Here is a 27,591-nt window from a genome sequence, read left to right as displayed (position 1 = left end):
CAAACTGATGTGGAAATGTGACAAAATGAACTTAAGACTGGAAGAAGGAGAAACGGAGAGGAACCAAAATGGACAGATTCAACAATTCCTCTGCTTTCCCCCAATGCAAATTGCAGGCTTGTGTCTGTGGATGGATGGATGTGTGTGTGTGTGTGTGATGAGAGAAGGAGAGGGAGACAATGTATGACAGATTGATGGGGCATGTGTGTGTTTGTGCATGAATGGAAGAACTCTTAATGTGCTGTCAGCTTTGCATCTTGGCTTCCCATCTGTGGAATATGCTCCCCAGTGAGGTCCGCCTGGCTCCTTCACTGAGATCTTTTTGGCACCAGGTAAAGACTTACCTTTCCCCCCAGGCATTTGATAGACTGAGAGGATGTTGTCTGTTATTAATATGCTGCCAACGCTTCCTGTGGCTGCATGAGGGTGTTGTTGTTTCATTGTTTTGTTTTTGCAGTGTATTTGTTTTCGTTTTTAACATTGTTGTAAGTTGCTTGGAGACCTTCGGGTATCAAGCGACTAATAAATCAGTCATCATAATCTTGAAGATTGCACTGTGCATTGTAACAAAAACAACAATAATATAATTTATATCCCACCCTTCCTCCCGAAGAAACCCAGGGCAGCAAACATAAACAAAACAGTTTAGCAAGGAGATAAAGCATACTAAAAACAGTTAGAAACATTTCACAACATAATCATAGTTAAAAACATTTTTTATCAGTGATGATCAGGTTGCTAGGAACAGTCCCCTTCAGCCATCAAATGCCTGGGGAAACAGGAGTGTTTTCAGATTCCTCCTGAACGTCAGTAGTGATGGAGACAGATGCACCTCATGGGGGGGGTGTTCCACAAATGGGGAGCCACCACTGAAGCCTTATCATGGGTCAGCACCTTCCAGGCACCACTCGGTGGTGGCACCACCAATAAAATCTTCCCTTGCGTTCTTTACAGCAACCATTTTGACAGCTGTGCATGTGCAGGCTGGCCCATTAGAGCAAGTGGGACACTGCCCTATCAAGCTTAGGCTGCCCTCGGGCAACCTCGACCTGCCTACCTCACTTCCAACTAGCCCAGGGTGTGACACGGGCTGTCAGCCTCCTCCTTCCCCCCAGTGTCAGTGTTGCCTTTGTAGTACATCCTTGTAGGAGGATGGGGATGAAACCAAATGAGTTGCCTTCACCTATCCCTGACTCTGGCTCCACCAGCCATTGCCTTCCTGCCTTCCACCCTGCTAGTCCAAATGGGCACCAGCCTAAACTGCATGTAGGACAATCCCCAATATGGCAGCAAGAGAGAACGGAGGCAGGAATAGTTTTTAGGCCATCCAAAGCAGCCATTACAGACAGCAAGCCTTAGAGGGCGTTGTACCTCCAAGCCTATTTGCTGCATTCGGTGAACAACTCTTGCCATGAAGAACCTGTTTTGGCCTCTTAGCCTGACTTCATTGAAGCCAAGAGACTCCAAGTATCCAGCGGTGGAAAAAACCAGATTCCTTAGCTTTGTTTGTTTTGGCCGACCGTGCCTCTTTATGAGGAAAATGGTCAAAGTGAAGTACTTCCCTTGTGTATTTTGACAGGAAGGCCCAGTAATACGCTTTCCTTTTGTTGTATATCTTGCTCTCTTTGTCTCTCTCAATCTTGTTTAAATATTTTGAAGGACAATGACATATTTATTAACCCGCCACTCTCTCCATGAGGTAAGTCTTTGATTGGCTTTTTTTTGGTAAAGACTCTCCACGAAGGTGGAGGTTTCTCTCCTTCCCTCTGCCCTCCTGCTGGCTCCAATGAGAGTTAATATTATTACTGCTATTTGTGTCAAACTCTTGAGAACAATCTCTTTTAAAAAACGGAGCACGTTTATTTAAAACAGCTGGGCAAAAGAGCATGAAGGCCCAGCTAGAGTCGCTGGGGTCAGAGGTTGAGGCTAACACCAATCTGTGCAAAACTTTGAAGCTGACATTTTACAGATTATATGTGTCCCTCTGCACAGTGGGCATGGCGTATAAATCGGACTTAGAGGCCCCTTATTTGTTACTTCACATTTTTATGAGCCCACAGCGTTCTTCTTTGAAGCAGCACACACAGAAAATAAAGAGAAGTTGTTTTAATGCTGTGGAACTATTTGCAGTAAATCATGTTACAGCACCCTGGAAATATATCTGCACTGTGAGATTGTATTTCAATTCCTCTTGTGCAAGGGTTTGCGTTCTAGTCCATTCTGCCTTCTTCGTTCGGCCTTCCACTGCTATATCTATCATCTTGTGCCTATAGGCAGGCAGGCAGAGATATTACAGTTATAACAAGAAGATGGGCGATTGGTGGTCTTCATGTGAATGCTGTTTCTCCTGGGAATGTCCTATTGTGTTGTGGGAACAACAGAAACATTTCCCCTGCAATCCCATCGTCCCTGGAACCAAAGAAAGCACTGGATCTCCCTCTCTGAGGATGGAAAGTCAGAGGTTGATTCTCGGATGTCTGATGCCCTCTCCCCATCTTGGAAACTTCCACAGATCTTGCTCAACCAATGTTGGGGCTCCTAGGTGCTAGGTGTGGAGGGAGCAGATCTGGTGTGCGTTTCTAATGGGATAGATCAGGGGCTGCTAAACATTCAGGTGGCCCACAGCATCTCTGTATTAATCATTAATATTGATTTTTAATTGTATTTTTTGTTGCTTCTTTTATTTCTTATATTGCATTCAGTTGTATTACAATTTGCATTCTTTTTGTGACCACCCCCAAAACCTTTGCAGGCACAAACAGTATTTAGGGGTGCTTGTGACTGCCTCAATAGCATCAAAAGCACAAGTCATTATGAATCTGCAATAAATAGGATGTCTGGAGGGGTCCCTAGTATATTGCACTGGTGAATATCTTCAGACATAGACTGATGAATACATCACACATTAAGGATGGATGAATCTGTCAGATCTGGTTTCTCATTTTTACAATCTTCAGTTCATTTTGCTCCATTTCCACATACATTTGCGATTTTTTAAAAAAAGCCATCATGAAAATTCATCATGATTTTCATACGTATCTCTCCTAATACACACATTTTTGCACGAATGTCTTTTTTTGTACATTAATTTCACGAATATGGATGTTTTTGCATGCATTCTTTTTCCTGGAGAACTGTGTTGCAAAATTCGGAGCAGTGCAAATTTCAAAGGAGCGCTGTGTTTCAGTTCGCATGCTGGTTTGGTAAGTGCAAATTTCATGCAAACACCAAACAAATTTCTTCCCTATTCCTACCTCGTATCCACCAAAACATCCTAGTAGATATTGGACACAACTTCTTCCATTTAGTTCTTCACTAGCAAATATCAACCATTGTGGAAGCTATGGATGGGAGAGAAAATTGATTCGGTTTGCATTTAAAGCTGAATTTATCAAATCCACACTTTCAGAAACAATGTAAGAACTGAAACACTGCCATCCTTCAAATTCTCACTTATCTGAATTATGCAGTGCAGTTCTCTGGCTAAACAATGTTTACAAAAATGCAAATATTAGGAGAAATGAAAATTAATATGTTAGTGAAAATAAGACACAAAACGCATTATATTAGGAGAAATTACTTGCAAAAATGTGTACATTAGTTAAAATGGAAGACAAAATGTGTTTATTAGAAGAAATTTGCACTAAAATGCTGAAGAATTTTCATGAGGATTTCTTTTCAAAAAATTGCAAATTGCTGCAGAAAGGTGAAGTGAATTTAAAATTGGAAAAATGAGAAGCTGAGAGAACAGAAATGGACCAGTCCTTCCATCTCTAGCAAAAGCAATCTTCTTGGGGATTTAATAAGTGATCACATTTGCTAACTGGTTTTGGCACGCACGTATATTCACCAGCATATGCCTAGAGTATTGGTGGATGTCCATAATACTGTGGGAGAATGTTGTCAATCCCAGACATTCATTACTAAAGATGGCAAAATTATAATGACAATTAGATAATGTCTCTTATCTAAATATATATGTATGCATTATGGTGGCCATTTAGACATTGCCCAAAAAAGAGGCATCGCATCACCAAAAAGGGGACAAAAGAGAACACATATTTGCATAAAATCTGCATATGCTAATTTATACAAATAATCACAAATTTAGAAATGACATAATTTAAATAGAAATACAATACACCTCACCATAGTGGGGAAGACTGTGACCAGGTGACCTGTGTGCTTTCTCAGTCTGGTGTCCAGGTGCTCATCATTGATGGGCAACTTCAAGGCCCCTGTCTGCTCCCTCCTTAAGCTTCCTTGTCTTTAAACAGGACTTGGATTGGACGGCCCATAAATAGGGGATACCTTCAAACAGAAGTCTGTCCTCTGACAGCCTTTCAAACAGAACTTTCCCCTGTAAAGTAGACCATCCAGCCCCCATATATATTTTTCTTTTGTAGTATCCTTGAGAAAGATCAATATGCTAAAACATGTTGAGTGAGCTTTTAAAAAACAAATAAATATTCTATGTCACATGCTGATTATTTTCTCCTCTGTGAGCCCCATATGCTAAAATCCACCAGTGAAGTGGCTTAGATCCAAAGATCCTCCTGCACCAGCAGAAGTCACTCCCCCTGGCTTCAGCCATCTCTCCTTCTCCATTTTTTGGAACCTCTTTTAGAGGCTACTGGATGCTAGAGCATCAAACAGAAGGATGTTTGTATCCAAACCTATGTCCAGAGATTCTGCTCAGAAAGGGTCTGTTTTTGGACATTTATGGGATATTTATAGAGAAAAATATGGATCTTCTTATGCCATTGTCAGCTGCATTCATACTTAGGACTGTTACACAATTAGGTGGCTGTGGCTGTGCAAGGACACACACATGCAACAATACCATCCAAGGTAAATGCATATCAACAGAGGTACATTGATGAACTCACATAGAAAAGTGCTTGAAACTATAGACCTTTTGCAAACTGATAGTATAAGAAGTAAAACCACTCATCTGATTTAAAGGAGGTTGGTTGCTGTGCTTTTAAAAAAATTATTACTAGATATTCAAACTGGGCAGAGTCCTGTAAAGCAAAGGCTAGTGACAGGTTTCTGTTGCAAGTTCTTAGATGCTTAATTAAATATCAGTAAATCCCTTACGGTCAGCAGTTTGCCATAGGCAAAATGTAAATCAGGTGGGGGACAGAGAGGGTTAAATTGGAGAAATATGTGATGGCAGACAGTTATTCACACATACACAAAAATACTGCACCCATTACAGATGATATTGGCCATCAATACTAAGATATTGTTCCACACAACATGCTAATAAAAATAAATGAAGATGACGGCTTGAACACATGGTGGTGTAGGATAGATGTGGGGAACCTTTGCCCATTGAGATGCTGCTGGACTCCAACTCCCATCAGCCTCAGCCAGCATGGCCAATGGCCAGGGATGATGGGGCTTGTAGTTCAGCAGCACCTGGAGGGCCAGAGGTTTCTCATTCCTGTTGTAGAAAATCATTTATTTCATTGTGAGAGATGATGTTATACGGGCAGTGGCTTTCTAACCTGAAACAACCCTTTCCATGTTAAACTCGTATGGCATGGAACCACTGAGTATTGCAAGGGATTCTGGGACATGTTCCAGGGTACAAACTCAGTTCACATGGATGCATTTGGTAGGCACTTTGGTCCTCCTCACTGATGTCTAGAGTGTGTGCAAAGGTGGGCAGACTCCCACAAGAGACAGTGATTGCCACCAACTTGGATGGCTTTAGAAGAGGATTAGTCTAATTCATGGAGGATAAGGCTATCAGTGGCTACTATGATGGCTATGCTCTGCCTCCACTGTCAGAGGCAGTATGCTTCTGAATACCAGCTGCAGGAAATGGCAGGAGGGGAGAGTGCTGTTGCACTCAGGTCCTGCTTGTGTACTCCCCATTAGGCATCTGGTTGGCCAATGTGAGAACAGGATGTTGGACTAGATGGCCTCATTCAGCAGGCTCTTCTTATATTCTTATTTCTTCAGGCCTGTTGTGGGATCTACTTTGATTGTTATTATTATTACCCCACCTTTCCTTCATCGTAGAACCCAAACCGCATATATGTGTCTCCCATCTAGGCATTGACCATACCCAGACCTGTTTACTTTCAGCAAGGTGGTGGCCTCAGCCTTATTCATCTCCAAAGCCCAAGATTCACCAACCAGATCCAGGTGCAAGAAAATAAAAGCTGGAGAAAGAGCTAGCTAGCTGTAAAATAGTAGCTGGGGTGTGTGGGCAGATAGAAAATGGAGCTATTTATTTACTGCAGACCAGGAACCCTGTGCACATAAGTAAAAATCTACATCTGAGATACCATCATTGCTGGCCATCGGCCATGCTGGTTGGCACTGGTGGGGAGTTGCAGTCCAATACTTTCGGAGGACATCGGGTTGGCGAAAGCTAGTCTAGCACCTGCAGGGTGAGTGGCACACACAGTTCCAGGGGTGTCACTACCGGGGTGCGGAGGGTGCGGACCACACCCGGGTGACACCATGAGGGGGGTGACACCCAGAGCCGCCCCACCCCGCGCCGTTGCCCGGCAAAGGAGCCAAGAAGTGCTCCGGGTCGGCGCAGCCAACTCCTCCTCGGAGGCGGGCGGGCGAGACCGAAAGCAGGTGCCCGCTCGCTGGTGGTGAAGCCGGGACGGGCCTTCCACTGTCAGCGTGGAGTGTGTGGTGAGCGCGCGTGCGCAAGGCCAGCCACCCCCGTCCATGCACCTGGGAGGGCGCACGCCGGAGGTCCGCACCTCCCTGCACTCCTGCTAGTGACGCCGCTGCACAGTTCTGTCCTTCAGCATCTCTCTGCCACTCCTTGCCTCCCAGCATCAGAGGCTCTCTCAGTCTGCCTAATGGTAGGGCCAGCCCTACATTCCCCATCCCCTCAGAATTATGCTAAAATGTAAATGTACTGCCTTCAAGTCGATTCCGACTTATGGCGACCCTATGAATAGGGTTTTCATGAGGCTGAGAGGCAGTGACTGGCCCATGGTCACCCAGTGAGCTTCATGGCTATGAGGGGATTCGAAATGGTCTCCCAGGTCTTAGTCCAACATCTTAAACACTACACCACACTGGCTACATCATGACATAAGACAACTTTTGAAAAGAAAAGCCTGCAGATACGGCAGCTATGCAGGAACGCTGCAAAACTGAGAATAATTTTGGAGGTCCTGAAACTGATCCTCATTTCTTGTCCCTACCCTAGCCAAAACTCAGGGCCAATGTTTCCAATGAAAAACGTTTGGCTCAGCTTGACTGGCAAGATCCATCCTGCACTATCCCAAAGCCTTTCCACCCTGCCCATAAAGCAGGCTGTAGGTGTTAAAGGGGTTCACAGACTTGCAACTCAATGCCAACTAATTATCTTGAAGATGGTGTCACCACATATTTAATCGCTGAGTAATCACTGGAGTAGGGAGCTTTTTCTTACCCCAAAGCAATTTATTTTTGACATGGTCTCTCCACTCAACACACACACACCCCATCCCCTGGACTCCAGATAAGTTCATTAACCTAAACCAGCCACAAATACAGACATGCACGCATGAAGCTTTTAGGAACTTTCATCTTTTTTAAAAGGGGCACTGGGAGGAAAAAAATTGCAATAAATTGGTAGCCCGGTTAGCAGTAGGGGATAGTTTAAGACACCATGGGTGGCTAAGCGCTATGAGAACCAGATGTAAGGCCTTTGGAGGGGCAGCCTGACTGTTTCTGTTTACTGACAAATGAAGTGGCCAGTGGAAGGTAATTAAAAAGCAATAACTGTACATTAAAGGCACAACTCATAACAGCAACAAGAGACAGCCTATGGGGAAGTTGAGCCAACTTGGGGGCGGCAGGGGGAGGAGTGTCTACTTTGTAGCTGAGATGGATATATAATTTTCTACTGGACTTTAAAATATAACTAACTAACTAACTTTGACCTGAAATGGATATATAATTTGCTATGGGACTATAAAATATAACTAATTAACTAACTTTGAGCTGTGGGACATGGGACTTTAAAATATAACGTAACTAACTTTGTAGCTGAGACAAATATATAATTTGCAATGGGACTTTAAAATATAACTAACTAATCAACTAGTCAACATGACAGGCAGAAATTCACAGAATCATAGAATGGCAGAGGAGGAAGGGCCTATATGATTCTATAAACCCGAATATTTGTGGTATAAAAAGTTATGAAATTTCAGTAGGAAATTACAGGATATACATTGATTGGAAATGAAGCAGTGTGACCGTCTTGAAAGTGGGATCACGCATAGTCATCCCACTAGCATCATGAGCACAAATCATCACTAATCTGCAACAAAAGGTTTGTCTGGAGGGGACCTAATCTACCCTGAGCCCAGTTGAGAAAGGGTAGGAGGCAAATGCTATTATTATAATTGCAGAATTATTTATACAAAAGAAAAATTCTGCAATTTTGCACAATGTATAGAGGTGACAGAATTCAGGTATTCTTAGCAAGGAATTTATATTTGCTGGACATAGAATTTTACTTTTTATTTTATTTTCTTAAATGAAGATTATTATTACCTGATTCACTAGAAAAGACAATAATGTTGGGAAAAACAGAAGGGAGTAGAAAAAGAGGAAGGCCAAAGAAGAGATGGATTGATTGCATAAAGGAAGCCACAGACCTGAACTTACAAGGTCTGAACAGGGTGGTTCATGACATATGCTCTTGGAGGTCGCTGATCCATAGAGTCACCATAAGTCATAATCGACTTGAAGGCACATAATAACAATTATAATAAATGAAGATTATACACAGCCTTGTCTGTAATGGCCAAGACACTCACCCTTGACATTTGAGAACTTGCTGCTTCTGCATCCTACCCGAAGATGGTTCCTCAGTATAATCTGAAAGATTGCAAATTCCAAACTGGATACATTTCTTTAAAACTTCAGGATGAATAAACCTGCACACAAAAATAGACTGTTGAGTTACACCTTTTTCCTTTCCTTGGTAGTGGCCATTGATGCAGTGTTGTTTCAAATTATGTCAGACATCTCCATCTAGTGGTGTTTATCAAAATGACAGGCTAGAACCACGTGGTGTGGCAAAAACCTTACCGGCAATGAATGGCTCTGCTCCAAATGCACCTTCTCAGCCGCACAGCTACACCTGTTCCTTGCTGCCTACTTACATATCCACATGTATAATCATCACAGTCTGGATTTTCCTGTTCTTATTTAGGGCGGTTTAGTACTATTATTATTTCTGGCTGCATAATTAGGCTGGAATGACTGGTTTCAAAGTGCTTCATAAACTCTGGGAGTGGGTGGGGGTTGGAACATTTCACGTCAACACGTCAACCTCTGTCCAGCAATTTTGTTTTACGGAGATGATAGACAAGATTTAACTATCAAATGCAGGGATGGGCGAATCTGTCAATGTCGGCTTCTCCCAGTTTCTCAGTTTTCCAGTCTTAAATTCAGTTGTTCACATTTCTACATTAGTTTGTGATTTTTTTTTTTTTAAAAAGTCCTCATGAAAACTCATCAGCATTTGGGTGTATATGTATTTTTGTATGCAGTTTTGCCCAATATACACATTTTTGCAAAGCAATTTCCCCAGTATAATGCATTTTTTAATATTTTCAGTAATATATGCATTTTTAAACACACACTTTACCCTAGTATATGCATTTGTGTACGCATTCCTTAGTTGTAGAACTGTACTGTACGTTTCGGAGGAGTGTAATTTTTGAAGGATGGCTGTAGTTTGGTTTGGGTATTGTTTCAGAAAGTGCAAATTGAATAGGTTCACCTTTAAATGCGAACTGAGTTTAATTTCTTCCCCATTTCTGGTCGGATGCCATGTCACAATTTGCTTCTAGGGCCAACCTTGGTTTCAAAAAGTAGCTGGCTATGCAGAGCGGTTGCTGTTTGAGAAGCAGCATCCATTTCCCCTCACCTTCCTCGGATTTATGCTTCTCTGTAACTGGATATGGAAAAATTAAGCTATTTTATCCCAAGTCAGATCACTGGGGCAACCAGGGGCCCCTGCAGACAACCTGTTTATTGAGCCTTCATCTGGATTTGCTTACACAACCTGACACAGAGAGAACTGGTCTCTGTTTGAGTGTTCATTCTGTTTCCTTTGCAGGGAGGTTTTACAACCATCAGCATTCATCCTGATTTGCTTGGGCAATGTCTGCATGTCATCCTATTAATCTGTTGTCCATCCTACACTTTTCAGCACATTTCCCCTAACGACAAAAAGTCAGTGTTTGCTTTTTTAAAGTGGATTGCTTGCGCCAGGGTGTCAGAGTGCTTTAATCCACTTTAAGTGCTCAAATCTAAAGTTCCAATATATGCTGGAATCTCTCCTGCAAAATACTGACAGTCTGGAGGCGACTTAACTCATTATTTACTCTGATCAATGTAGTGATCAATTTTGAAGGGCAAGAGCTCTACCCCCACGGCCACACTCCTAATGAGAGTCCATTTCCTCCCCCACAATGAGAGTATAAAACGGCAGACAGCTACATTGGGTACTCTCTCTCTCTCTGCTGGCCTTCCCCAAACTGGTGCCCTCCAGATGTTCCGGACTATAGCTCCCATCAGCCCCTGCTGGCACAGGTGTTGTCCAAAACATCTGGAGGGCCCCAGGTTGAAGAAATCTGATCTATGTATAAGTTCTCCCCAAGAGTAGTAGTACACAGCACAATGAAAATGGAAATGGACTGCCTTCAAGTCGATCCCGACTTATAGTGACTCTATGAATAGGGTTTTCATGGTAAGTGGTATTCAGAGGAGGCTTACCATTGCCTTCCTCGGAGGGCTAAGAGGCAGTGACTGGCCCAAGGTCGCCCAGGGAGCTTCATGGCTGTGTGGGGATTCAGACCCTGGTCTCCCAGGTCATAGTCCAACACTCTAACCACTATGCCAATAATATCAGCTGACAGCCACAGAATAGTGAGCTGGCAAAGAGTGGTGTAGTGTTAAGCATGTTGAGTTTTGCCTGGGAAAAGCTGGGTTTGCACTGCCAATCAGCCAAGTGGCATGACTGCAATCCTATGCAGAATTACCTGGGAGTAAGCTTCATCGAGCTCAGCGGTTTTAGCAAAAGATATTTAGCCTGAAATGCAACCTTTGGCTTTTTATTAGTAGTGCAAACACTCTTGCAAAGAAGTGTTACCATTTAAATTGCTAGTATGAAGTGAGAACCTCATAAAAGGAAAGAAATATCCAGCCTCTGCTTGATTACTGTTGTCATTCTCTGACTTCCCTCTATACTAATCTGTCATAAACAATAGTAAGGAGGTTCACATGAACCCCTCCCTCCATGTGTTGAATATCAGCTGAGGGATTTGTGTGGTGGGGCCATGTGGGCTAGGCCCATCCCCACCACTGATGTGCATTGTGCCAAGGTCTCCTGTAACTTGCACATGGGTAGAAATGCTTTCCTGCTATCTCCACTTTCAAACAATGTGGGGGAAAGTTCTTTATGTATGTGTACGCTGGTGAAGCTCCTTCACATAGGAAGAGACTCTGGCCCAGTCAGGGCTCCTCTCCATATGGAGGAGCTCTACGGCATGAAGGAGCGCTTGGCCTAGAAAAACTTGAAAGCCTCGTTATCACCCCATTCACATGCCAAAGCAACAAGGGGTCCATGAATTATTCTTGCATCTGAAATGATGAACAGTGTAGAAAGTGTTGCTAGAGAGAAATGATTCCATAATCTAAATCAGGGATGAGGAACATTTTTGAGCCCAAGGGCCGCATTTCATTCTGAGCAATCTTCTAGGGGCCACTTGGGCAGGGCCAGAGGCAGAAGTGGCATCGGGAAACCAGATTCCAGAGGTCTCTTTGGCTATGGTTATGCTAATCCAGGATTTCTTGGGAGGGAGGCACCCACAGTCTCAGTGGGTCCCATCCATCTAGAAGAGGCAGGACACACAAGAATTGTCTCAGTGCTGCCTCTAACCTGCTTTGTGCAAAAAGAAAGTGCTGGAGTGGTGGAGCGCTTGTCGTTCTCGGGACTTGGGCAAGTGCCTGGTCTCATCACCCTGTAGACCAGGGGAACCTCCGGGCCACTTTCTCTTCTGGGCAACCTTTTAAGGGCCACTACCGGTGGAGAGCCAGTGCGGCGTAGTGGTTAAGGTGTTGGACTACGACCTGGTAGTCCCGAGTTCGAATCCCCACACAGCCATGAAGTTCACTGGGTGGCCTTGGGCCAGTCACTGCCTCTCAACCTCAGAGGAGGGCAATGGTAAACCCCCTCTGGATACTGCTTACAGAGCTTGGAAAAGTTACTTTTTTGAACTACAACTCCCATCAGCCCTAGCCAGCATGGCCACTGGATTGGGCTGATGGGAGTTGTAGTTCAAAAAAGTAACTTTTCCAAGCGCTGACTGCTTACCATGCAAACCCTATTCATAGGGTCGCCATAAATTGGGATCGACTTGAAGGCAGGCCACACACACACCAGTGGTGGGCAGGACCAGAGGCAAAAGTGGGTGGAGCAATTCATGTAAATTTTACCTTTGTACCAGAGGCTAGTTTCTTCACATACGCACACATCCCTCTCAGTCCTCCATCTACACAAGCAAGAGCCATGATCAGTGTTCAAGGACATTTTCCAGGTGGCAAAAACACTTGAAGCAGGGCTGGGAGGGGGTATGGCCTGAGGCAAGTCCCAAGGGCCAGAGACGCAGGCTCCCAGGGCTGCCTTTGGCTCCCAGGCCTGAGGTTCCCCATCTCAGACACATCAGGAGTAAGAATCACCTCCAGACAGAGAAGCTGTTTGTCAACTGTTAAGGTGTCTGCTTCCTTTTCTCTGAGGCAGAAGAGCCCTACAAAGAGAGATGTTGTGCGCCTCCCCCAATCTCCGAGCGGTGAGATCTCAGGGGTCCCTGCGCTCCTCCAGGGTTTGGTTTCCTTTGGGAAGAAGGTCAGCGGAGACTGCGGTGTCTTTATGAAATATGGTTATTTATTTACACACATTCCAACCTGAGCTTAGGATGGAGGGGTTCAAGGCATCACCAGTCCAATATCCAGCTTTTCCATCTGGGTTGCAGGAGGCATCCTAAAGCCATGGTGCAGAGAGACAGTCTCTCTGCCTGCCTCCAGTTCCCAGCCTTTCTCAGTCTAGACACTCTCAAAACTCTCAAAGCACAAACCTCTGCTAGCCGCCAGGAAGGGGGGGAGGTTCTCCTGCAGAGTTTAAATGACAAAAGGATCTTCCTGTCCCATTCACCAATTGCTGGGCACTTGAAAGACCCATTAGCAAACTGGCCACTCTATCAGCTTAACAAAAGAAACTCCAGCAGAGCCAGCCCCTCACCCCAAGGCACAGGATTCCAAATCAGAGGCTGGAGGAGACTCACAGGGATCATCCATTCCAACCCCCAAACTCACAACAGAGAGTTACGAAGAGAAGTTGCCCCTCAACAGTTAGCAGCACCTGGACAGAAGACTGAGCAGGCAAGTCACCCCCTGGTCATACTCTTTTCCACTCTGGGTGAGATGCATTGTTTTCCCATTTAGATCGTAGTAATGATTTCTAAATGTGCACGTTTACATATACATTAGCATATGCAAATACAATGGCAACAAACTTTTTGTTCTGTTTTTGGTACTAAATTCCCTCTTCTTTTGGTGACGTATAACTGCCCACTCGAGTCTTGAGTACCTTTTCATTGAAGACTCACTCAGCCATGGAAAAGGTTCAACGTCAGCTAATCTCATATCCTTTTTCACAGCAAGCTGTATGATCTCTAGTTTAGTGTCAGTCACATTTGGAAATATTTATTTATTTATTTATTAAATTTATTAGTCGCCTATCTGGCTGGTTCTCCAGCCACTCTGGGCGACGCACAACGTAAAACATACAATTCACATCAAAACCTTAAAATTCCAACAGTAACACTAAAACCTAACCCACCCCAAAGGCCTGCCTGAAGAACCAGGTTTTCAAGGTCCGGCGGAAACTCGTTATGGAGGGGGCATGGCGGATGTCTTTTGGGAGAGAGTTCCACAGAGTGGGTGCCACGATTGAAAAAGCCCTCTCCCTAGTCCTCACCAGTCTAGCTGATTTAACTGGTGGGACGGAGAGGAGGTCTTTTGAGGCTGATCTTGTTGGGCAGCAGAGTCTGAGAAATAAACAACAATAAGTCCCATTCGAAGTAGCAAGATAGATTATTTCCATTTGTTTCCCTAGGAAGATTTAATAAATTCAAGCGGCTCCACTGATGTTAGCATTTAATGACCACCATGTTTATTAATGGATGCAAACGAGAGCCCTTACAATGTAATTTACTGGCCCGTTAGCAGAATTAATGATTAGCCAGTATCTTTACCTGAGGGTGTGTGTGACCAGCAGATTTGCAGATGATGCTAAACTGGTAAAGCGTGGTGTAATACTTTCAAAGAAAGAAAGCAACCCCCCTCCCAAGAATCCTGGGATTCTGGGGGAGGGGGAGGAGGTCATATGTTTTAAATGTGCTTTAAATGTATGGCAGGTACATAGCACAAAATGATCTTGACAGGATGGAGAACTGGCCCAAAACTAACTAAATGACTTGCATCAAGGAATAAAAATGAAGTTCTGAATTTAAGGAGGAAGAATCTGTTGTACAAAGCAAATGCAGAAGGAGTTACACCTGACTTGACAGCAATACATGTCAAAAAGGATTTAGTAGACCAGAAAATAAATGTGAGTCAGCAGGCAGATGCACTTCTAGGCTGCGTAGTATCCAGAACACGAAGGCGGATGCACTTCTAGGCTTGTGTCCGGAATGCAAGAAGTAAATGATACCACTCTGTTCTGGAATATGTCTAGAGGAGTACAACAAAGATGGTGTCTCAGCGGGTGACCAAGTCCTATGAGGAATTGAAGGAGCTGGATATATTCAGCCTGCAGAAGAAATGATTGAGAGGCAATATGACAGCCATCTTCAAATATCTGAAGGGCCGTTGCATAGATGTTGGAGCAAATTTGTTTTCTGTTGCTCCAGAGGGAAGGACCTGAACCAATGGTTTCAAATTTAGTTGAAATATTAGGATTTCCTGATTATGCAAGCTGTTTGTAAGTGGAACAGACTGCCTAGGAAGGTCGTGGACTTTCCTTCATTAGAGGATTTTAAGCTTAGACTGGATGCCCGCCTATAAGGGATGCTGTGGTAGTGGGTTTCCTGCAATGGCAGGGGGTAGGACTAGATGATCTTTGGGGTACCTTCCAACTCTATGATTCTAGGGTATGCTTGTTTATATAATAATAAAAATAACAGTAATAATCATCCACCTTGGATCATTATAGCGACACTTTCTCATGTTACGTTTAGCTCCAAATTCCAGTTCTCACTAGTCTGCAATTCAGGCTTCATCTGCACTATACATTTAAAGCAGTATTATACCACTTTAGACACTGTGGGCTTCCCACAAAGAATTCTGGGAACTGTAAAGAGTACTGAGAGTTGTTAGGAGACCCCTATTCCTCTCACAGAGTTACAGTTCCCAGAGGAGTTTAACAATCCCTCTTCAAGGGAAAGGCCCTCCGTGGCGCAGAGTGGTAAGCGGCGGTAACGCAGCCGAAGCTCTGCTCGCAGCTGGAGTTCGATTCCAACGGAAGGAGGAAGTCGAATGTCTGGTAAAAGGGGTCGAGGTCCACTCAGCCTTCCATCCATTCGTGGTCGGTAAAATGAGTACCCTGCATATGCTGGGGGGTAAAGAAAGGCCAGGGAAGGAACTGGCAATCCCACCCCATATATACGGTCTGCCTAGTAAACATCGCAAGATGTCACCCTAAGAGTCGGAAAACAACTCGCACTATAAGTACAGGGACACCTTTACCTTTTACCTTTTAGGGAAGTCTGGAAATTGTACCTCTGTGAAGGGGAACAGCAGCACCCTTTACAAACTACAGTTCCCAGGATACTTTGGGGGAAGCCATGGCTGTTTAAAGTGATATAATAGTGCTTTAAATGTGTAGTGCAGATGGGCCTTCAGTGCAGTAGTGTGATGCATACATAGACTGCTACTGCCTTAGAAAATCTACAGAACATTAAAACATTTCTTACAAGTAACACCTTCGCCCTCCATCACTCCCCCTGCAAACCACAGTTCTGCAATGGAAATGGACTGCCTTCCAGTCGATCCTGACTCATGGCAACCCTATGAATAGGGTTTTCATCGTAAACGGTATTCAGAAGTGGTTTTACCATTGCCTTCCTCTGAGGCTGAGAGGCAGTGACTGGCCCAAGGTCACCCAGTGAGCTTCATGGCTGTGTGGGGATTCAAACTCTGGTCTGCCAGGTCGTAGTCCAGCACCTTAACCACTACACCACAAGCTTTAAGAACATCTTAAAAAGCAATTCCAGCACAGATGCAGATTGGGATAAAATCTCTACTTAAAAGGCTTACTTGTTGAAAGAGGAAGGTCTTCAGTAGGTGCTGGGAAAAAAACAGAGATGGTGCCTGTCTAATATTTAAGGGGAGGGAATTTAACAGTGTTGGTGCCAGAGCACTAAAGGCCCAATTCCTATGTTGTGTGGAACGGACCTTCTGATAAGATGGTATCTGCAGGAGGCCCTCACCTGCAGAGCGCAGTGATTGACTGGGTGTATAAGGGGTAAGACAGTCTTTCAGGTATCCTGGTCCCAAGCTGTATAGGGCTTTGTACATGAGAACCAGAACATTGAACCTGGCCCAGTAGTTAACAGGCAGCCAGTGCATTTTTTTCAGCAACAGAGTGACATGTTGATGACACCCCGCCCCACTGAGCAGTCGCACTGCCGCATTTCCCACCAGCTGCAGTTTCTGGACCAACCTCAAGGGCAGCCCCACACAGAGCACATTACAGTAATCCATCCTTTTAGATCCCCATTTTTAAAATTTATATCAGTATTTCTAAACCACCAACTCATTAAAAATCCATGGCTGTGTACAATAAAATAGTTGAAACATAATGGGTGACATTCAATGTTAGTCCTACTCAGAGCAGACCATTGACATTAACAGACATGACTAACTTAGATCCCTTAATTTTAATGGGTCTGTTCTTGAGTAGGACTTGCCTGAATTCAACCCAGTTAATTTATAAATTCATGGGAGGATGTTGTTGAGGCCAAGGAATGCGGGAGGCACATTTGCTTAATCAAGATATTGATGAACATTAGAAACTACCTTACACCAAATCAGGCTGTTGGTCCAGGTAGCTCACTACTGTCAACACTGACTGGCAGCAGCTCTCGAGGAGTTCAGGCAGGAATTTCTCCCAGCCCTACCTGGAGATGCCAGAGATGGAACCCGGGATCTTCTGCACGCACAGCAGATCCTCTACCACTGAGCGATGGCTCTTCCCCAAAGGACTAGAACATAAGAAGCTGCCTTATACCGAGTCCTCCCATTGGGCAATCCAGCCCAGTACACTGAATGGCCTTGGCTGTCCAGAGTCAAATAGGTAGTCTCTCTCAGTCCTAGCCCTACCTGGAGATGCCAGGGATGGAACCTGGGACCTTCTGCGTGCATGGCAGAGGTGCTCCACCACTGAGCCAGGTTTATTACTGCATTGTATTTGTTGCTTTTACCCTGTTCTTTGACAAAAAATACTCAGAGGAGCTTACCGATTTTTAAAAAAAAGAAAATAAAGTAGCACAATATTATACTGTAGTATAAAACAACAGAATTGCCAGTGAAACAAGATCAGCGCAGCCAAAAGGTTAAAATACTTCGGTGAGAAGAGGTGAAGGCTCAGTGAGTAAAGTGGTCTTCACCGCATGTCTAAAAGAAAGCCAACATAAAACATCAGAGGAGCCCTGCTGGGTGAGGCTAGTGGCCCATCTAGTCCGGCATCCTGTTCTCACGGTGGCCAACCGGGTGCCCCAATGGGAAGCCGGCAAGCAGGACCTGAGCACAAGAGCAGCTCTCCCCACTTGTGATTCCCAGCAACTGGCATTCAGAGGCAGACTGTCTGTGACAGCAGAGAGAGAACATAGTCACCATGGCTAGTTAGATTACTGGTCCATCTGGTGCTGTCTGTTCTGGGCAGCAGTGCCTCTCCGGGGAGTTTCCCCCGGCTCTGCTGCTCATGATCATTCCACTGGGGGTGTCTGGGATTGATTAACCCTGGGACTTCCTGGATGCAAAACATCATGGCTCTCAGCCACTCCTTTGCCATTTGTTAATATATCAGCATGTCAGTCTCCTGTCTAAAGTCTGAAGAGCTGGCAAACTCCTATCCCATTATTACCAAATGGCCCAAAGGTTTTGCCAGCGAATCCAAGGTTGTGTACACGCCATACATTTAAATCGTATGGTTTCATCCCCAAAGAATCAGGTGGCAACTGTAGTTTGTTAAGGATGCTAAGGAATTGCAGCTCTGTGAGAGGCAGACTACAGTTCCCAGCATTCTCTGGGGGAAGTCATGTGTTATAAATGCGATTTAAATGTCTGGTGTGTATGCATAAGTCTTATGACCTGATATGCATTGGCAGGGTGGGGGTGTTATTATTTTTTAAATGAAAAAATGGAAATGGACTGCCTTCAAGTCGATCCAGACTTATGTGTGACCCTATGAATAGGGTTTTCATGGTAAGCGGCATTCAGAGGTGGTTTACCACTGCCTTCCTCTGAGGCTGAGACTGGCCCAAGGTCAGCCAGTGAGCTTCATGGCTGTGTGGGGATTCGAACCCTGGTCTCCCAGGTCATAGTCCAACACCTTAACCCAGCCTTTCCCAACTGGTGTGCCTCCAGATGTTGTTGGACCACAACTTCCATCAGCCTCAGCCAGCATTGCCAATGGTCAGGAAAGATGGGAGTTGTGGTCCAACAACATCTGGAGGCACACTGTTTGGGAAAGGCTGCCTTAACCACTACACCAGACTGGCTCTCATTTTTTAAAATATAATATTAAATTATATTATAACATATTTAATATAATTTATTAATATCTTTCTTGCCCTTCACCATGAGGTCCCAGGAGGTCCCAATTTGAAAACACAATGCAAAACAATTTGAAAACACAGTACAGCGCTGAAATTGCAAATGCGTTTCTTTTCAAAGCAAAGCACAACAAGATAAAACCGCTGGTGGAAGGAATGCTGCAAAGTAGATCAGCATAGGAGGGAAATCAGCCTCCCTTTCCGGTTGCTCCTGCCCCCTCTGAGGCAAGATGTTAATTTTGCTTGAGGATGTAAAGAAGTGAATGTTCCAGATGTGGCTGGGGGGGGGGAGAGGGAAGTTCCCTACACAGATTCAAATTAGAGGTTTCGGAGACACGCCTTCTTGGCGGAATCTGAAGGTGTAGGAGTTGGCCAAACACGTTTCCCAGCAAAAGAGCCGTGAAGAGAGAAAAAGCGAGCTCGTTGCACTTACAATTGAGTTTTTGAGAGTGTGGCTGCGTACACACTCCCATTGAGTCTTCATCCAGCTCACTCCAGCCACTGGTTTGGGAAACGGTGTACAGATGACTTAGTCATAACCCACATCTGGCCTGTCTTTTCTTATGAAATACTATGTTTTCATGAGTCGCCCCCCCCCATCAGAATTGAGAACATAGCTGTGTTTTAAGCTGGCCATGGCAACATGTGCGCACACCCTCTCTGCGTGTGCCGTAAAACGACAGCCGTAGTTCTGATGATCAGGCTGCCGAGATGAGAGTTATACCTCACCAGCGCTCCTGGCTTCCCACCTCAGGACAAGTCCTTGCAGGGCAGCTAGAAAGCTCCGCCTCTTGGCCTTCCCTTCTCTTGGGCTAGTCACACATCCCTCAGGTGTTTTTCTTGCCTAACAACCACTTGTCTCGGCTTTTTTCCTCCTTTCTTCAGGAGGAGAAGGAGCTCTTCTCCAAACACCAAGGGAGGAAGAAAATCCCGGGCAGAGGGAGATTCTGCTGAACTGGAGCCCTGCTCTTTTGCGCTCTCTCTCTCTGTGTGTGGATTTGTGGTTTTGTGGCTTGGGTGAGCTGCTCAGGCAACAGAGAGAGAGAGAGAGAGAGAGAGAGGGTGTCCCTCTCTCTCTCTTTCTGTGCTGCAGTTTCTTCCTGAACTGAGAGAGGGGGAGGAAAGCGAGGCGTGTGTGGGAGAGCTGCGAGCAGTGAAGGTTTGGTTGCTAATGTGCACCACTAAGAGCTTTGGGGTGTTTGGCAGGAGACTGGGGGCTCTGAAGGGTTGCTTTGCTCTTCTCTCTCTCTCTCTCTCTCTCTCCTGTGTTTCCATGATCCAATCAGCTCCCAAAGGAGGCAAAGGAAGCAGTTCTGCTCCTGTATGAAGAAGTGATTCAGCAGCTCAGCTCGCCTCCTTCCTTTCTGGAAAAGGGAAGGCAGGAAAGGGATTGGATTTGTATTGGTGGACTCGACAGCATGGCCCAGAGCCTGGGGACCCCAGGCTGCCCTGTCCCCTGACGACTCTTGCGCCCTGAGCCACGCCCGAGTTGGCAAGGCAGCCCTAAGTTTCTTCTTCTCCAAGGAGAAAGCATCCTGTTTGCTCGGTGCCATGTCCGGAGGCATGAAGTTCAACGGGTACATGAAGGTGCGCATTGGGGAGGCGGTGGGGCTCCAGCCCACCCGCTGGTCGCTCAGGCACTCGCTCTTCAAGAAGGGACACCAGCTGTTGGACCCCTACATCACGGTGAGCGTGGACCAGGTGCGTGTGGGGCAAACAACGACCAAGCAGAAGACCAACAGGCCAACCTACAATGAGGAGTTCGGCACAGCTGTCAACGATGGGCGTCAGCTGGAGCTGGCGGTCTTCCATGGCACCCCCATTGGCTACGATGACTTTGTGGCCAATTGCACGGTGCACTTCCACGACCTGCTCCACAGCACTGGGTCATCGGACAGCTTTGAAGGCTGGGTGAGTAGCTGAGGCTGTCTTGGGACTCTGGTCTCCTATGGAGCTCAATATCTGTGCCAACCAGGGCTGGAGAACCTGTGCCCCTCCTGAAGTTGTGAGATGACAGCTCCCATCATCCCTGACCATTGGCCATGCTGATGGGAGTTGGAGTACCACCACATCTGGAGGGTCACAGATTCCCATACTTGCATCTGTATGCCCGAGAACTATTTTCTCTGTTTGGGGGGATTGAAGCAAGGCTTTTTCAGAAGGGTTGTTTGTATGTGTGGGGAGAAACCTGCTTAGCAGGGCAACTAGAAGTTTGATGTTTGGGAATTTAAAAGAACATGTCAGTTATGTTGCTGGACTAGACCAAAGATCTAGATAGTCCAGCGTTCAGCTTTCGGCAATGGACGGACGGATGCACAGGGGAAGCTCATAAGCTTGGTGAGAAGGTGGTGGCCGTTCACTGGGTAAGGTCCGTAGTTCAGTGGTACAGTGCATGCTTTGTATGCAAAAAAAAATTATCCCAGGCTCAATCCCTGCATCTTCTCACAGGGCTGGGAAAGTCTCCTGGAGAGCCGCTGCTGGTTAGTGCAGCCAATACTAATCTAGATGTCCCATTGGTCTGAGCTGGCATAAAGCTGCTTCCTATGTTGCCCTATTCCCCCAGCATGTGGCATTTGAGGCTTCACTCCCTTTGAACATAACAGGGGTCATCCGTGGTGATTTACAAAGCCCAGTACAACTTGGGTCTGGTGTCAGTGGGTGTTGTTCCATCAGGGTGAATAGGGCACTGCCCCACCAGCCTCAGTCTGCTCTCAGTCAGCTCCCACCTGCCTGACGCCTGATTTACCACCAGGCATGGGGTGGTTCAGCCTGTCTTTGGCTCATACTCCACATACTGCTGACGTCCTTGCCTTCTGCCCTGCCAGTCCCAATGGACACCTGCCACTTCTGGTTGGTACCCCTGAAAGAACGCCTTCTCCTGTATAGGCTCACCCGTTTGTTAAGATCCAAAAGGAAGTCTCTCTTGGCTGTACCTTCTATAGCTGAGGCCCGCTATGCGGCAACGCGGGGCACAGCCTTCTCAGTGGTGGCACCCCAGCTCTAGAACTCACTCTTCTCTGTGATACAGCTGGTGCCTGCTTTGAAGTTTTTAGACACCAGCTGAAGATCTGGTTACTTGCCTAGGCTTTCAGTGGCATCTGATGCCAGTATTGATGTTGATAGTTGGCTGTTGGTGACCTAACCTCTCTTCTTAATAGTATTGTGAGGGTGTTTTAGTTGCAACCTGCTGTGAAACTGCTCTGCAGTGAAGCCTTTCAGGCAGAGATCGTTCCCAGTCTGTATCCATATCAGAATTGCTTTTAGAATGCTTTTTAAGATGCTGTAAAGATGTTTTTATTGTTTTATCGCTTGTAGTTTGCCACCCTGGTCTCCTTTGGGAGGAAGGGTGGGATATAAATTTAATAATAAATTAAAAAATGAAGAATAGGTAAGAAATGTTTTAAATAAATGAATAAATAGAGCATTTTGTTATCCTAGCTTAAACCTGTTCATGGGCCTTTTGTTGTTATGTGCCTTCAAGTCGATTACGACTTATGGCGACCCTATGAATCAGTGACCTCCAAGAGCATCTGTCATGAACCACCCTGTTCAGATCCTGTAAGTTCAGGTCTGTGGCTTCCTTTATGGAATCAATCCATCTGTTGTCTGGCCTTCCTCTTTTTCTACTCCCTTCTGTTTTTCCCAGCATTATTGTCTTTTCTAGTAAATCATGTCTTCTCATGATGGGTCCAAAGTATGATAACCTGTTTCATCATTTTAGCTTCTAGTGACATTGCAGATTATACAGTCGCATGGACTGGCCCTATGTTCACATTAAAATGAGAGCCAGACTGAATTCTACGCCATCTCTAGACTCGCTGTAATTTAGGGATGAGGAAATCTCTGACCTCCCAGAAGTTTTTTGGACTCTCAACATGCATCAGCTCCAGTCAGCATGGCCTGTGGTCCAATGTTGTAGTCCAACAACAGTCTGGTTTGCATTTAAATGTGAGCCTGCTTAATTCACACTTAACTAAACAGCTCTCACTGTATATTCCACCCTATTTTTATCTTGCCCCAAGTCTTCTGCCAGGGTTAACTCCTTCCTCCTCCTCCTCCTACAAACACACAGTTGCACTGACACTTAAATACTCCTCATTTGCATGCACTGTATTCTGTTGATGGAAAACAAATTGTGTGGCTAACTCCTATTCCTTTGCAGTTTTATTAATTTGCTATAGCTGTGTACAGACCATACATTTAAGGTATTATTCTCCCCATCCACCCCAATAATCCTGGGAACTGTAGTTTGTTAAGGGTGCGGGGGGTTGTAGCTCTGTGAGGGATAAACTACAGTTCTCAGGATTCTTTGTGTGGGGGTGGGGGTGGGCAGAGTGCTTTAAAGGTATGGTGTGTACGCTGCCCAAATTTCATAGCTCATATCATGGGCCTTTGAATTATGCCTGTGGAACAGAAACAAGCAAGTGTGCTCCTTCCCGTATTCTTAAATGAAAACTGAACATTCAGGGAAGACAGCTGGGATACTTCTGAGGGGGTTAGGCCCACATAGCCCCCCCTCCAACAATATACTATGAACTGCACTGCTTTTGGCCTAATTCACATATAATGGAGAAACAATGGTTTGGCCACTGTGACTGACTGAGGCTTCAGGCTGGTAAACTTCTTTCCCGTCTTGTGTGTGATTGACTGCTACGCCTCTTCACGGTGTCCAAACTGTGGTTCACCTGTTTTCCAAACCTTCCAAGGCCTGCCCCAAATATTTTGCTGCCTGAGGCAGAATAGAACATGACACTCAACCCCCCCGTGCCTCCCCCTCCTCCCCTGCCATCACAGTGCATAGAATCCGAAAGTGGTTGTTGTTGTGGAACCTAAACCCAAAAATCCCACAAACACACCTTCCTCGGTGTAAAACTACAGTGATAATAACCTGACCAGCTAGCAATCTTCTGCCGAATTTGATGACACAAAATCAGCAGTCTGAGGCAAGCAGGGCCTTCCTCACAGTGGCTCCCCGTTTGTGGAATGCCCATCCGCCCTAAGTTTCGCTGCAAACTTCTTCATAAAGGCTGAAAACCATACCTTCTGGTATCAGTGAGGTTCTTATTTCTAAATAAAATATGCTTTTATTTAGAGAAGGCCCTGTTGTGGGTCAGCACAACCAGGCAGCACAATGCACAATTAAGTTCTGGAACTCTCTGCCACAAGACTGAATGGCGATGACTGGGAAAGCTGAGATGGTGAGTGTGTGCATTATTAGTGTGTGTGTGAAGGTCTTTGCACCATATAATGGGTTGTAGCCAATGCTAGTCTTACTCAGAGTAGACCCACTGATGTTAATAGTTGTTGTTATGTGCCTTCAAGTCGATTACGACTTATGGCAACCCTATGAATCAGTGACCTCCAAGAGCATCTGTCATGAACCACCCTGTTCAGATCTTGTAAGTTCAGGTCTGTGGCTTCTTTGATGGAATCAATCCATCTCTTGTTTGGCCTTCCTCTTTTTCTACTTCCTTCTGTTTTTCCCAACATTATTGTCTTTTCTAGTAAATCATGTCTTCTCATGATGGGTCCAAAGTATGATAACCTCAGTTTCATCATTTTAGCTTTCAGTGACAGTTCTGGTTTAATTTGTTGTAACACCCAATTATTTGTCTTTTTCGCAGTCCATGGTATGCACAAAGTTCTCCTTCAGCACCACATTTCAAATGAGTTAGGACTAGAGTTGCCTGGTTCAGGGCCTGAGACTGATCCTGTATCTTTAGGAGAAGAGAAAGTCAGCCAAGTGCAGGTGTTCTTCCAGCACTGTAATGGGAAAAACCACAAGGTGGAATTCTCCCTTCTCAATGCACAACTTTTAAAGATACAGAAGACCTCTTGGTTGCCAGGCCCGGTCTCCAAGAGGTCTTCTCTATCTTTAAAAGTTTTGCAGGGGGAAGGGAGAATTCCACCTTGTGGTTTTTCCCATTACAGGGTTGCAAGAACACCTGCACTTGGCTGACTTTCTCTTCTCCTAAAGATACAAGATCAGTCTCAGGCCCTGAACCTGGCAACCCTACCTGGGACATGAGATGCTCTGAGACTGCATGGTGAAGGGCAGATAATAAATTGTACAAACAAACAAATAATATAATGATGGTTATTACCTTAGATGGCTAAAAGAGGATTTGACAAATTCAGAGAGGATAAAGCTGTCAGTGGCTACTAGCCGTGCTGGCTATATTCTACCTCCACTGTCAGAGGAGGTATACTTCTGAATACCAGTTGCTGGGGAACACAATTAGGAGGGTGCTCTTGCACTCCGGTCCTGCTTGTGGACTTCCTACGGGAATCTGGCTGACCACTGTGTGAACAGGATGCTGGACTAGATGGGCCCTTGCCTGATCCAGCAGGCTCTTCTTATGTTCTTACATCCCAGGTTCGATCCCCGGCTTCTCCAGGCAGGGTTGGGACAGACCCCAGCCTGAAATCCTGGAGAGCCGCTGCCAGTCAGTGTAGACAATACTAAGCTAGATGGACCAATGGTCTCATTCGGTATAAAGCAGCTTCCTATGTTGGGATGGGATGCCTAATCCTTTCCACTTCCCTGATTCCCAGATGCAAATTAGATCCTCCCCAGGTGTTGTTGGATGTGGAGGAGGAAACAGATATTGTACCTGTATGTTTTCCATGCTTTGGCTAATAGCAGCTTCAAGGACCAACTCTATGTCCCCTGTCCGAATCTGTCCCCGTGCAATTGGTTGCAGTTAAAGAGAAAGACTCAATGTGGGGCCCATTCACGGATTGCATGCATTTGTATCTCTTTGGCAGGGCTCTAAAACACAGGCCCGTAGCAAGATTTCTGGTTGTCTAAGAGATGAGGGAGTCTGGAGGTTAGATTGTCCTTTAGGGGACAATGCATAGTTAATTCACTGTGCCTGAAACAGGTGGGCATTTTATTTTCTCTATCCCCTAGCAAAACAAAAAAATATATAAAAATATTAGGATATGAATTCATGTAATGGTTTTTGCTTCAGTGGAGAGTCTGTGTTCTGTTGTGCTATCAGTTCTAAGGTTGTAAGGTCTCCGGTTTTCACGCGGAGACTCCGGATTTTTTGAGTCCTCTCTGGGTCTCCTGGTGAGTCACCTCAATCTCTGGACTCTCAGCTTTCAGTTTTTTAAAAAATTAAGTTTCTACCTGGTCTGGTTCAAGAGATCTACACCAAAATGTCAGCCCCCCCTGCAACTTCTATTAAACGAGCTCATAGCTCACCCTTTCAGGTTTGTACAGTAGGGCCCCGCTTACCAGCGTTCCATTTTGCGGCATTCCGCTCATGCGGCGACTTTCAATTTGGGGAAATTCCCCGTTTTAAAGCTGATTTTGTGCTTTTACGTCGTTTTGCGTCATTTTCGTGTGATGCGGCCCATTATAGTCAATGGGTTCCGCTTTACGGCGGGGGCCTGGTCCCTAACCCGCCGTATTAGTGGGGCCCTACTGTATCCAATAAGTGAAATCAGGATTGAGATGCACAAGGGATTTGTTGACCTCCAGGCAATAGCTAGAACCCACAGCGAGTCCAGAAAACTTTTTTCTGCTTGTCTGAAAATCTCATAAACTGAGTAAGCTAAAGTCTCTTCCTTGCTTGTGTGCAGAAGATCTAAATACCATTACAATGTGTTATGCTTTTCTAATTATGAGGAGTCAAACAAGTTTAAATTTTCCTGGGCTGTTGAAGAGGGCAGTGTTTTGAAAACCTTCCCAATATGAAGCTTTAATCCTACATTCATTTTTCTGAGAGGAAAGCTGCAGTGTTAATCCCACATACCAGGAGCAAACCCCATTGAATTCAATAGGACTTATTTTTGAGTAGACATGGTTAGGATTGTGCTGTAAATTAATGGGACTTTTGAGTAAACATAGCAAAGGATTGTGTTTGTATTGTAAATCTTTCTTTCCCCCTCCAATCCTATTTTTAAGCAATTAGGCAGGGCTTACTTAGGTGTCACTGCATTTCTTATGTAGGAAAATAATATTGATTTTTTTTAAAAGAATGTTCTGCAATGGCCAACTAGTTTTGACATTATATGGGGTGTATGTATTTTACATCTCCAGTGTGTGCGTATATGGAGTTTTTCTAACAACCTTGTGTGGTAGGGTCTCTCACCAAGAAATAAATCCCTTTAAAATCCAGTAACCCTAAAAACAAGTATAAAACAGTTGAAAACAGCTTAAAGTGGCATGATTCTGAATTTTGGGTTGGGTGAGTGAATTTCCTTGTCACTTGAGGTTGCAGTTCTGTGCACACTTTCCTGTTTGAGTAAGCCCCACTGAATACATTGGGACTTACTTCTGAGTAAACATGTATAGGATTTCACTGTAAATATCTTTACAGGTTGTGTAAATAATAAACATCTTTGACAGTCATGCTTATATAAATATTTCTTCTTATTATGGTCCACTTAGTATCTGATTTCACCCTATGGCTGTACATTATTTCCTCTACATTTTAGTGTACTCTTCTTCCTTGGGGTAGTCATGGTTCCCCTCTATTGTTTTCATCCTGAGGGGCAGATTAGCCTGAGGGAAGGTGAGCATCCAATGGTCACCCAGTAAACTTCATAGCTCATTTCCATTTTTAAAAAGTAATTAAACCAATTTACATGCAGGCAAAGTTTATGAAGTAGATCCACACAATACATTTAAAGCACATCCAACTTGCATTTAAAGTGCATGACTTCCCCCAAAGAATCCTGGGAAATGTATTTTCCC

General features: G+C 44.9%; 1 protein-coding gene across 1 annotated transcript in view; it reads left to right on the top strand.

Moving 5' to 3' along the window:
* Positions 1-19,587: 19,587 nt before the first annotated feature.
* PRKCH (protein kinase C eta) overlaps positions 19,588-27,591 on the top strand; it is a 136,063-nt gene continuing 128,059 nt past the window's right edge. The window contains exon 1 of the mRNA XM_061612397.1: positions 19,588-20,795. Coding sequence (XP_061468381.1) covers positions 20,436-20,795 — 360 coding nt within the window. The 5' untranslated portion in view covers positions 19,588-20,435. The remainder of the gene's footprint in view (positions 20,796-27,591) is intronic.

The sequence above is a fragment of the Rhineura floridana genome, chromosome 2, assembly GCF_030035675.1.
Source record: "Rhineura floridana isolate rRhiFlo1 chromosome 2, rRhiFlo1.hap2, whole genome shotgun sequence".
In the NCBI taxonomy this organism is placed as follows: Eukaryota; Metazoa; Chordata; class Lepidosauria; order Squamata; family Rhineuridae; genus Rhineura; species Rhineura floridana.
This window is presented reverse-complemented; position numbering and strand designations above follow the sequence as displayed.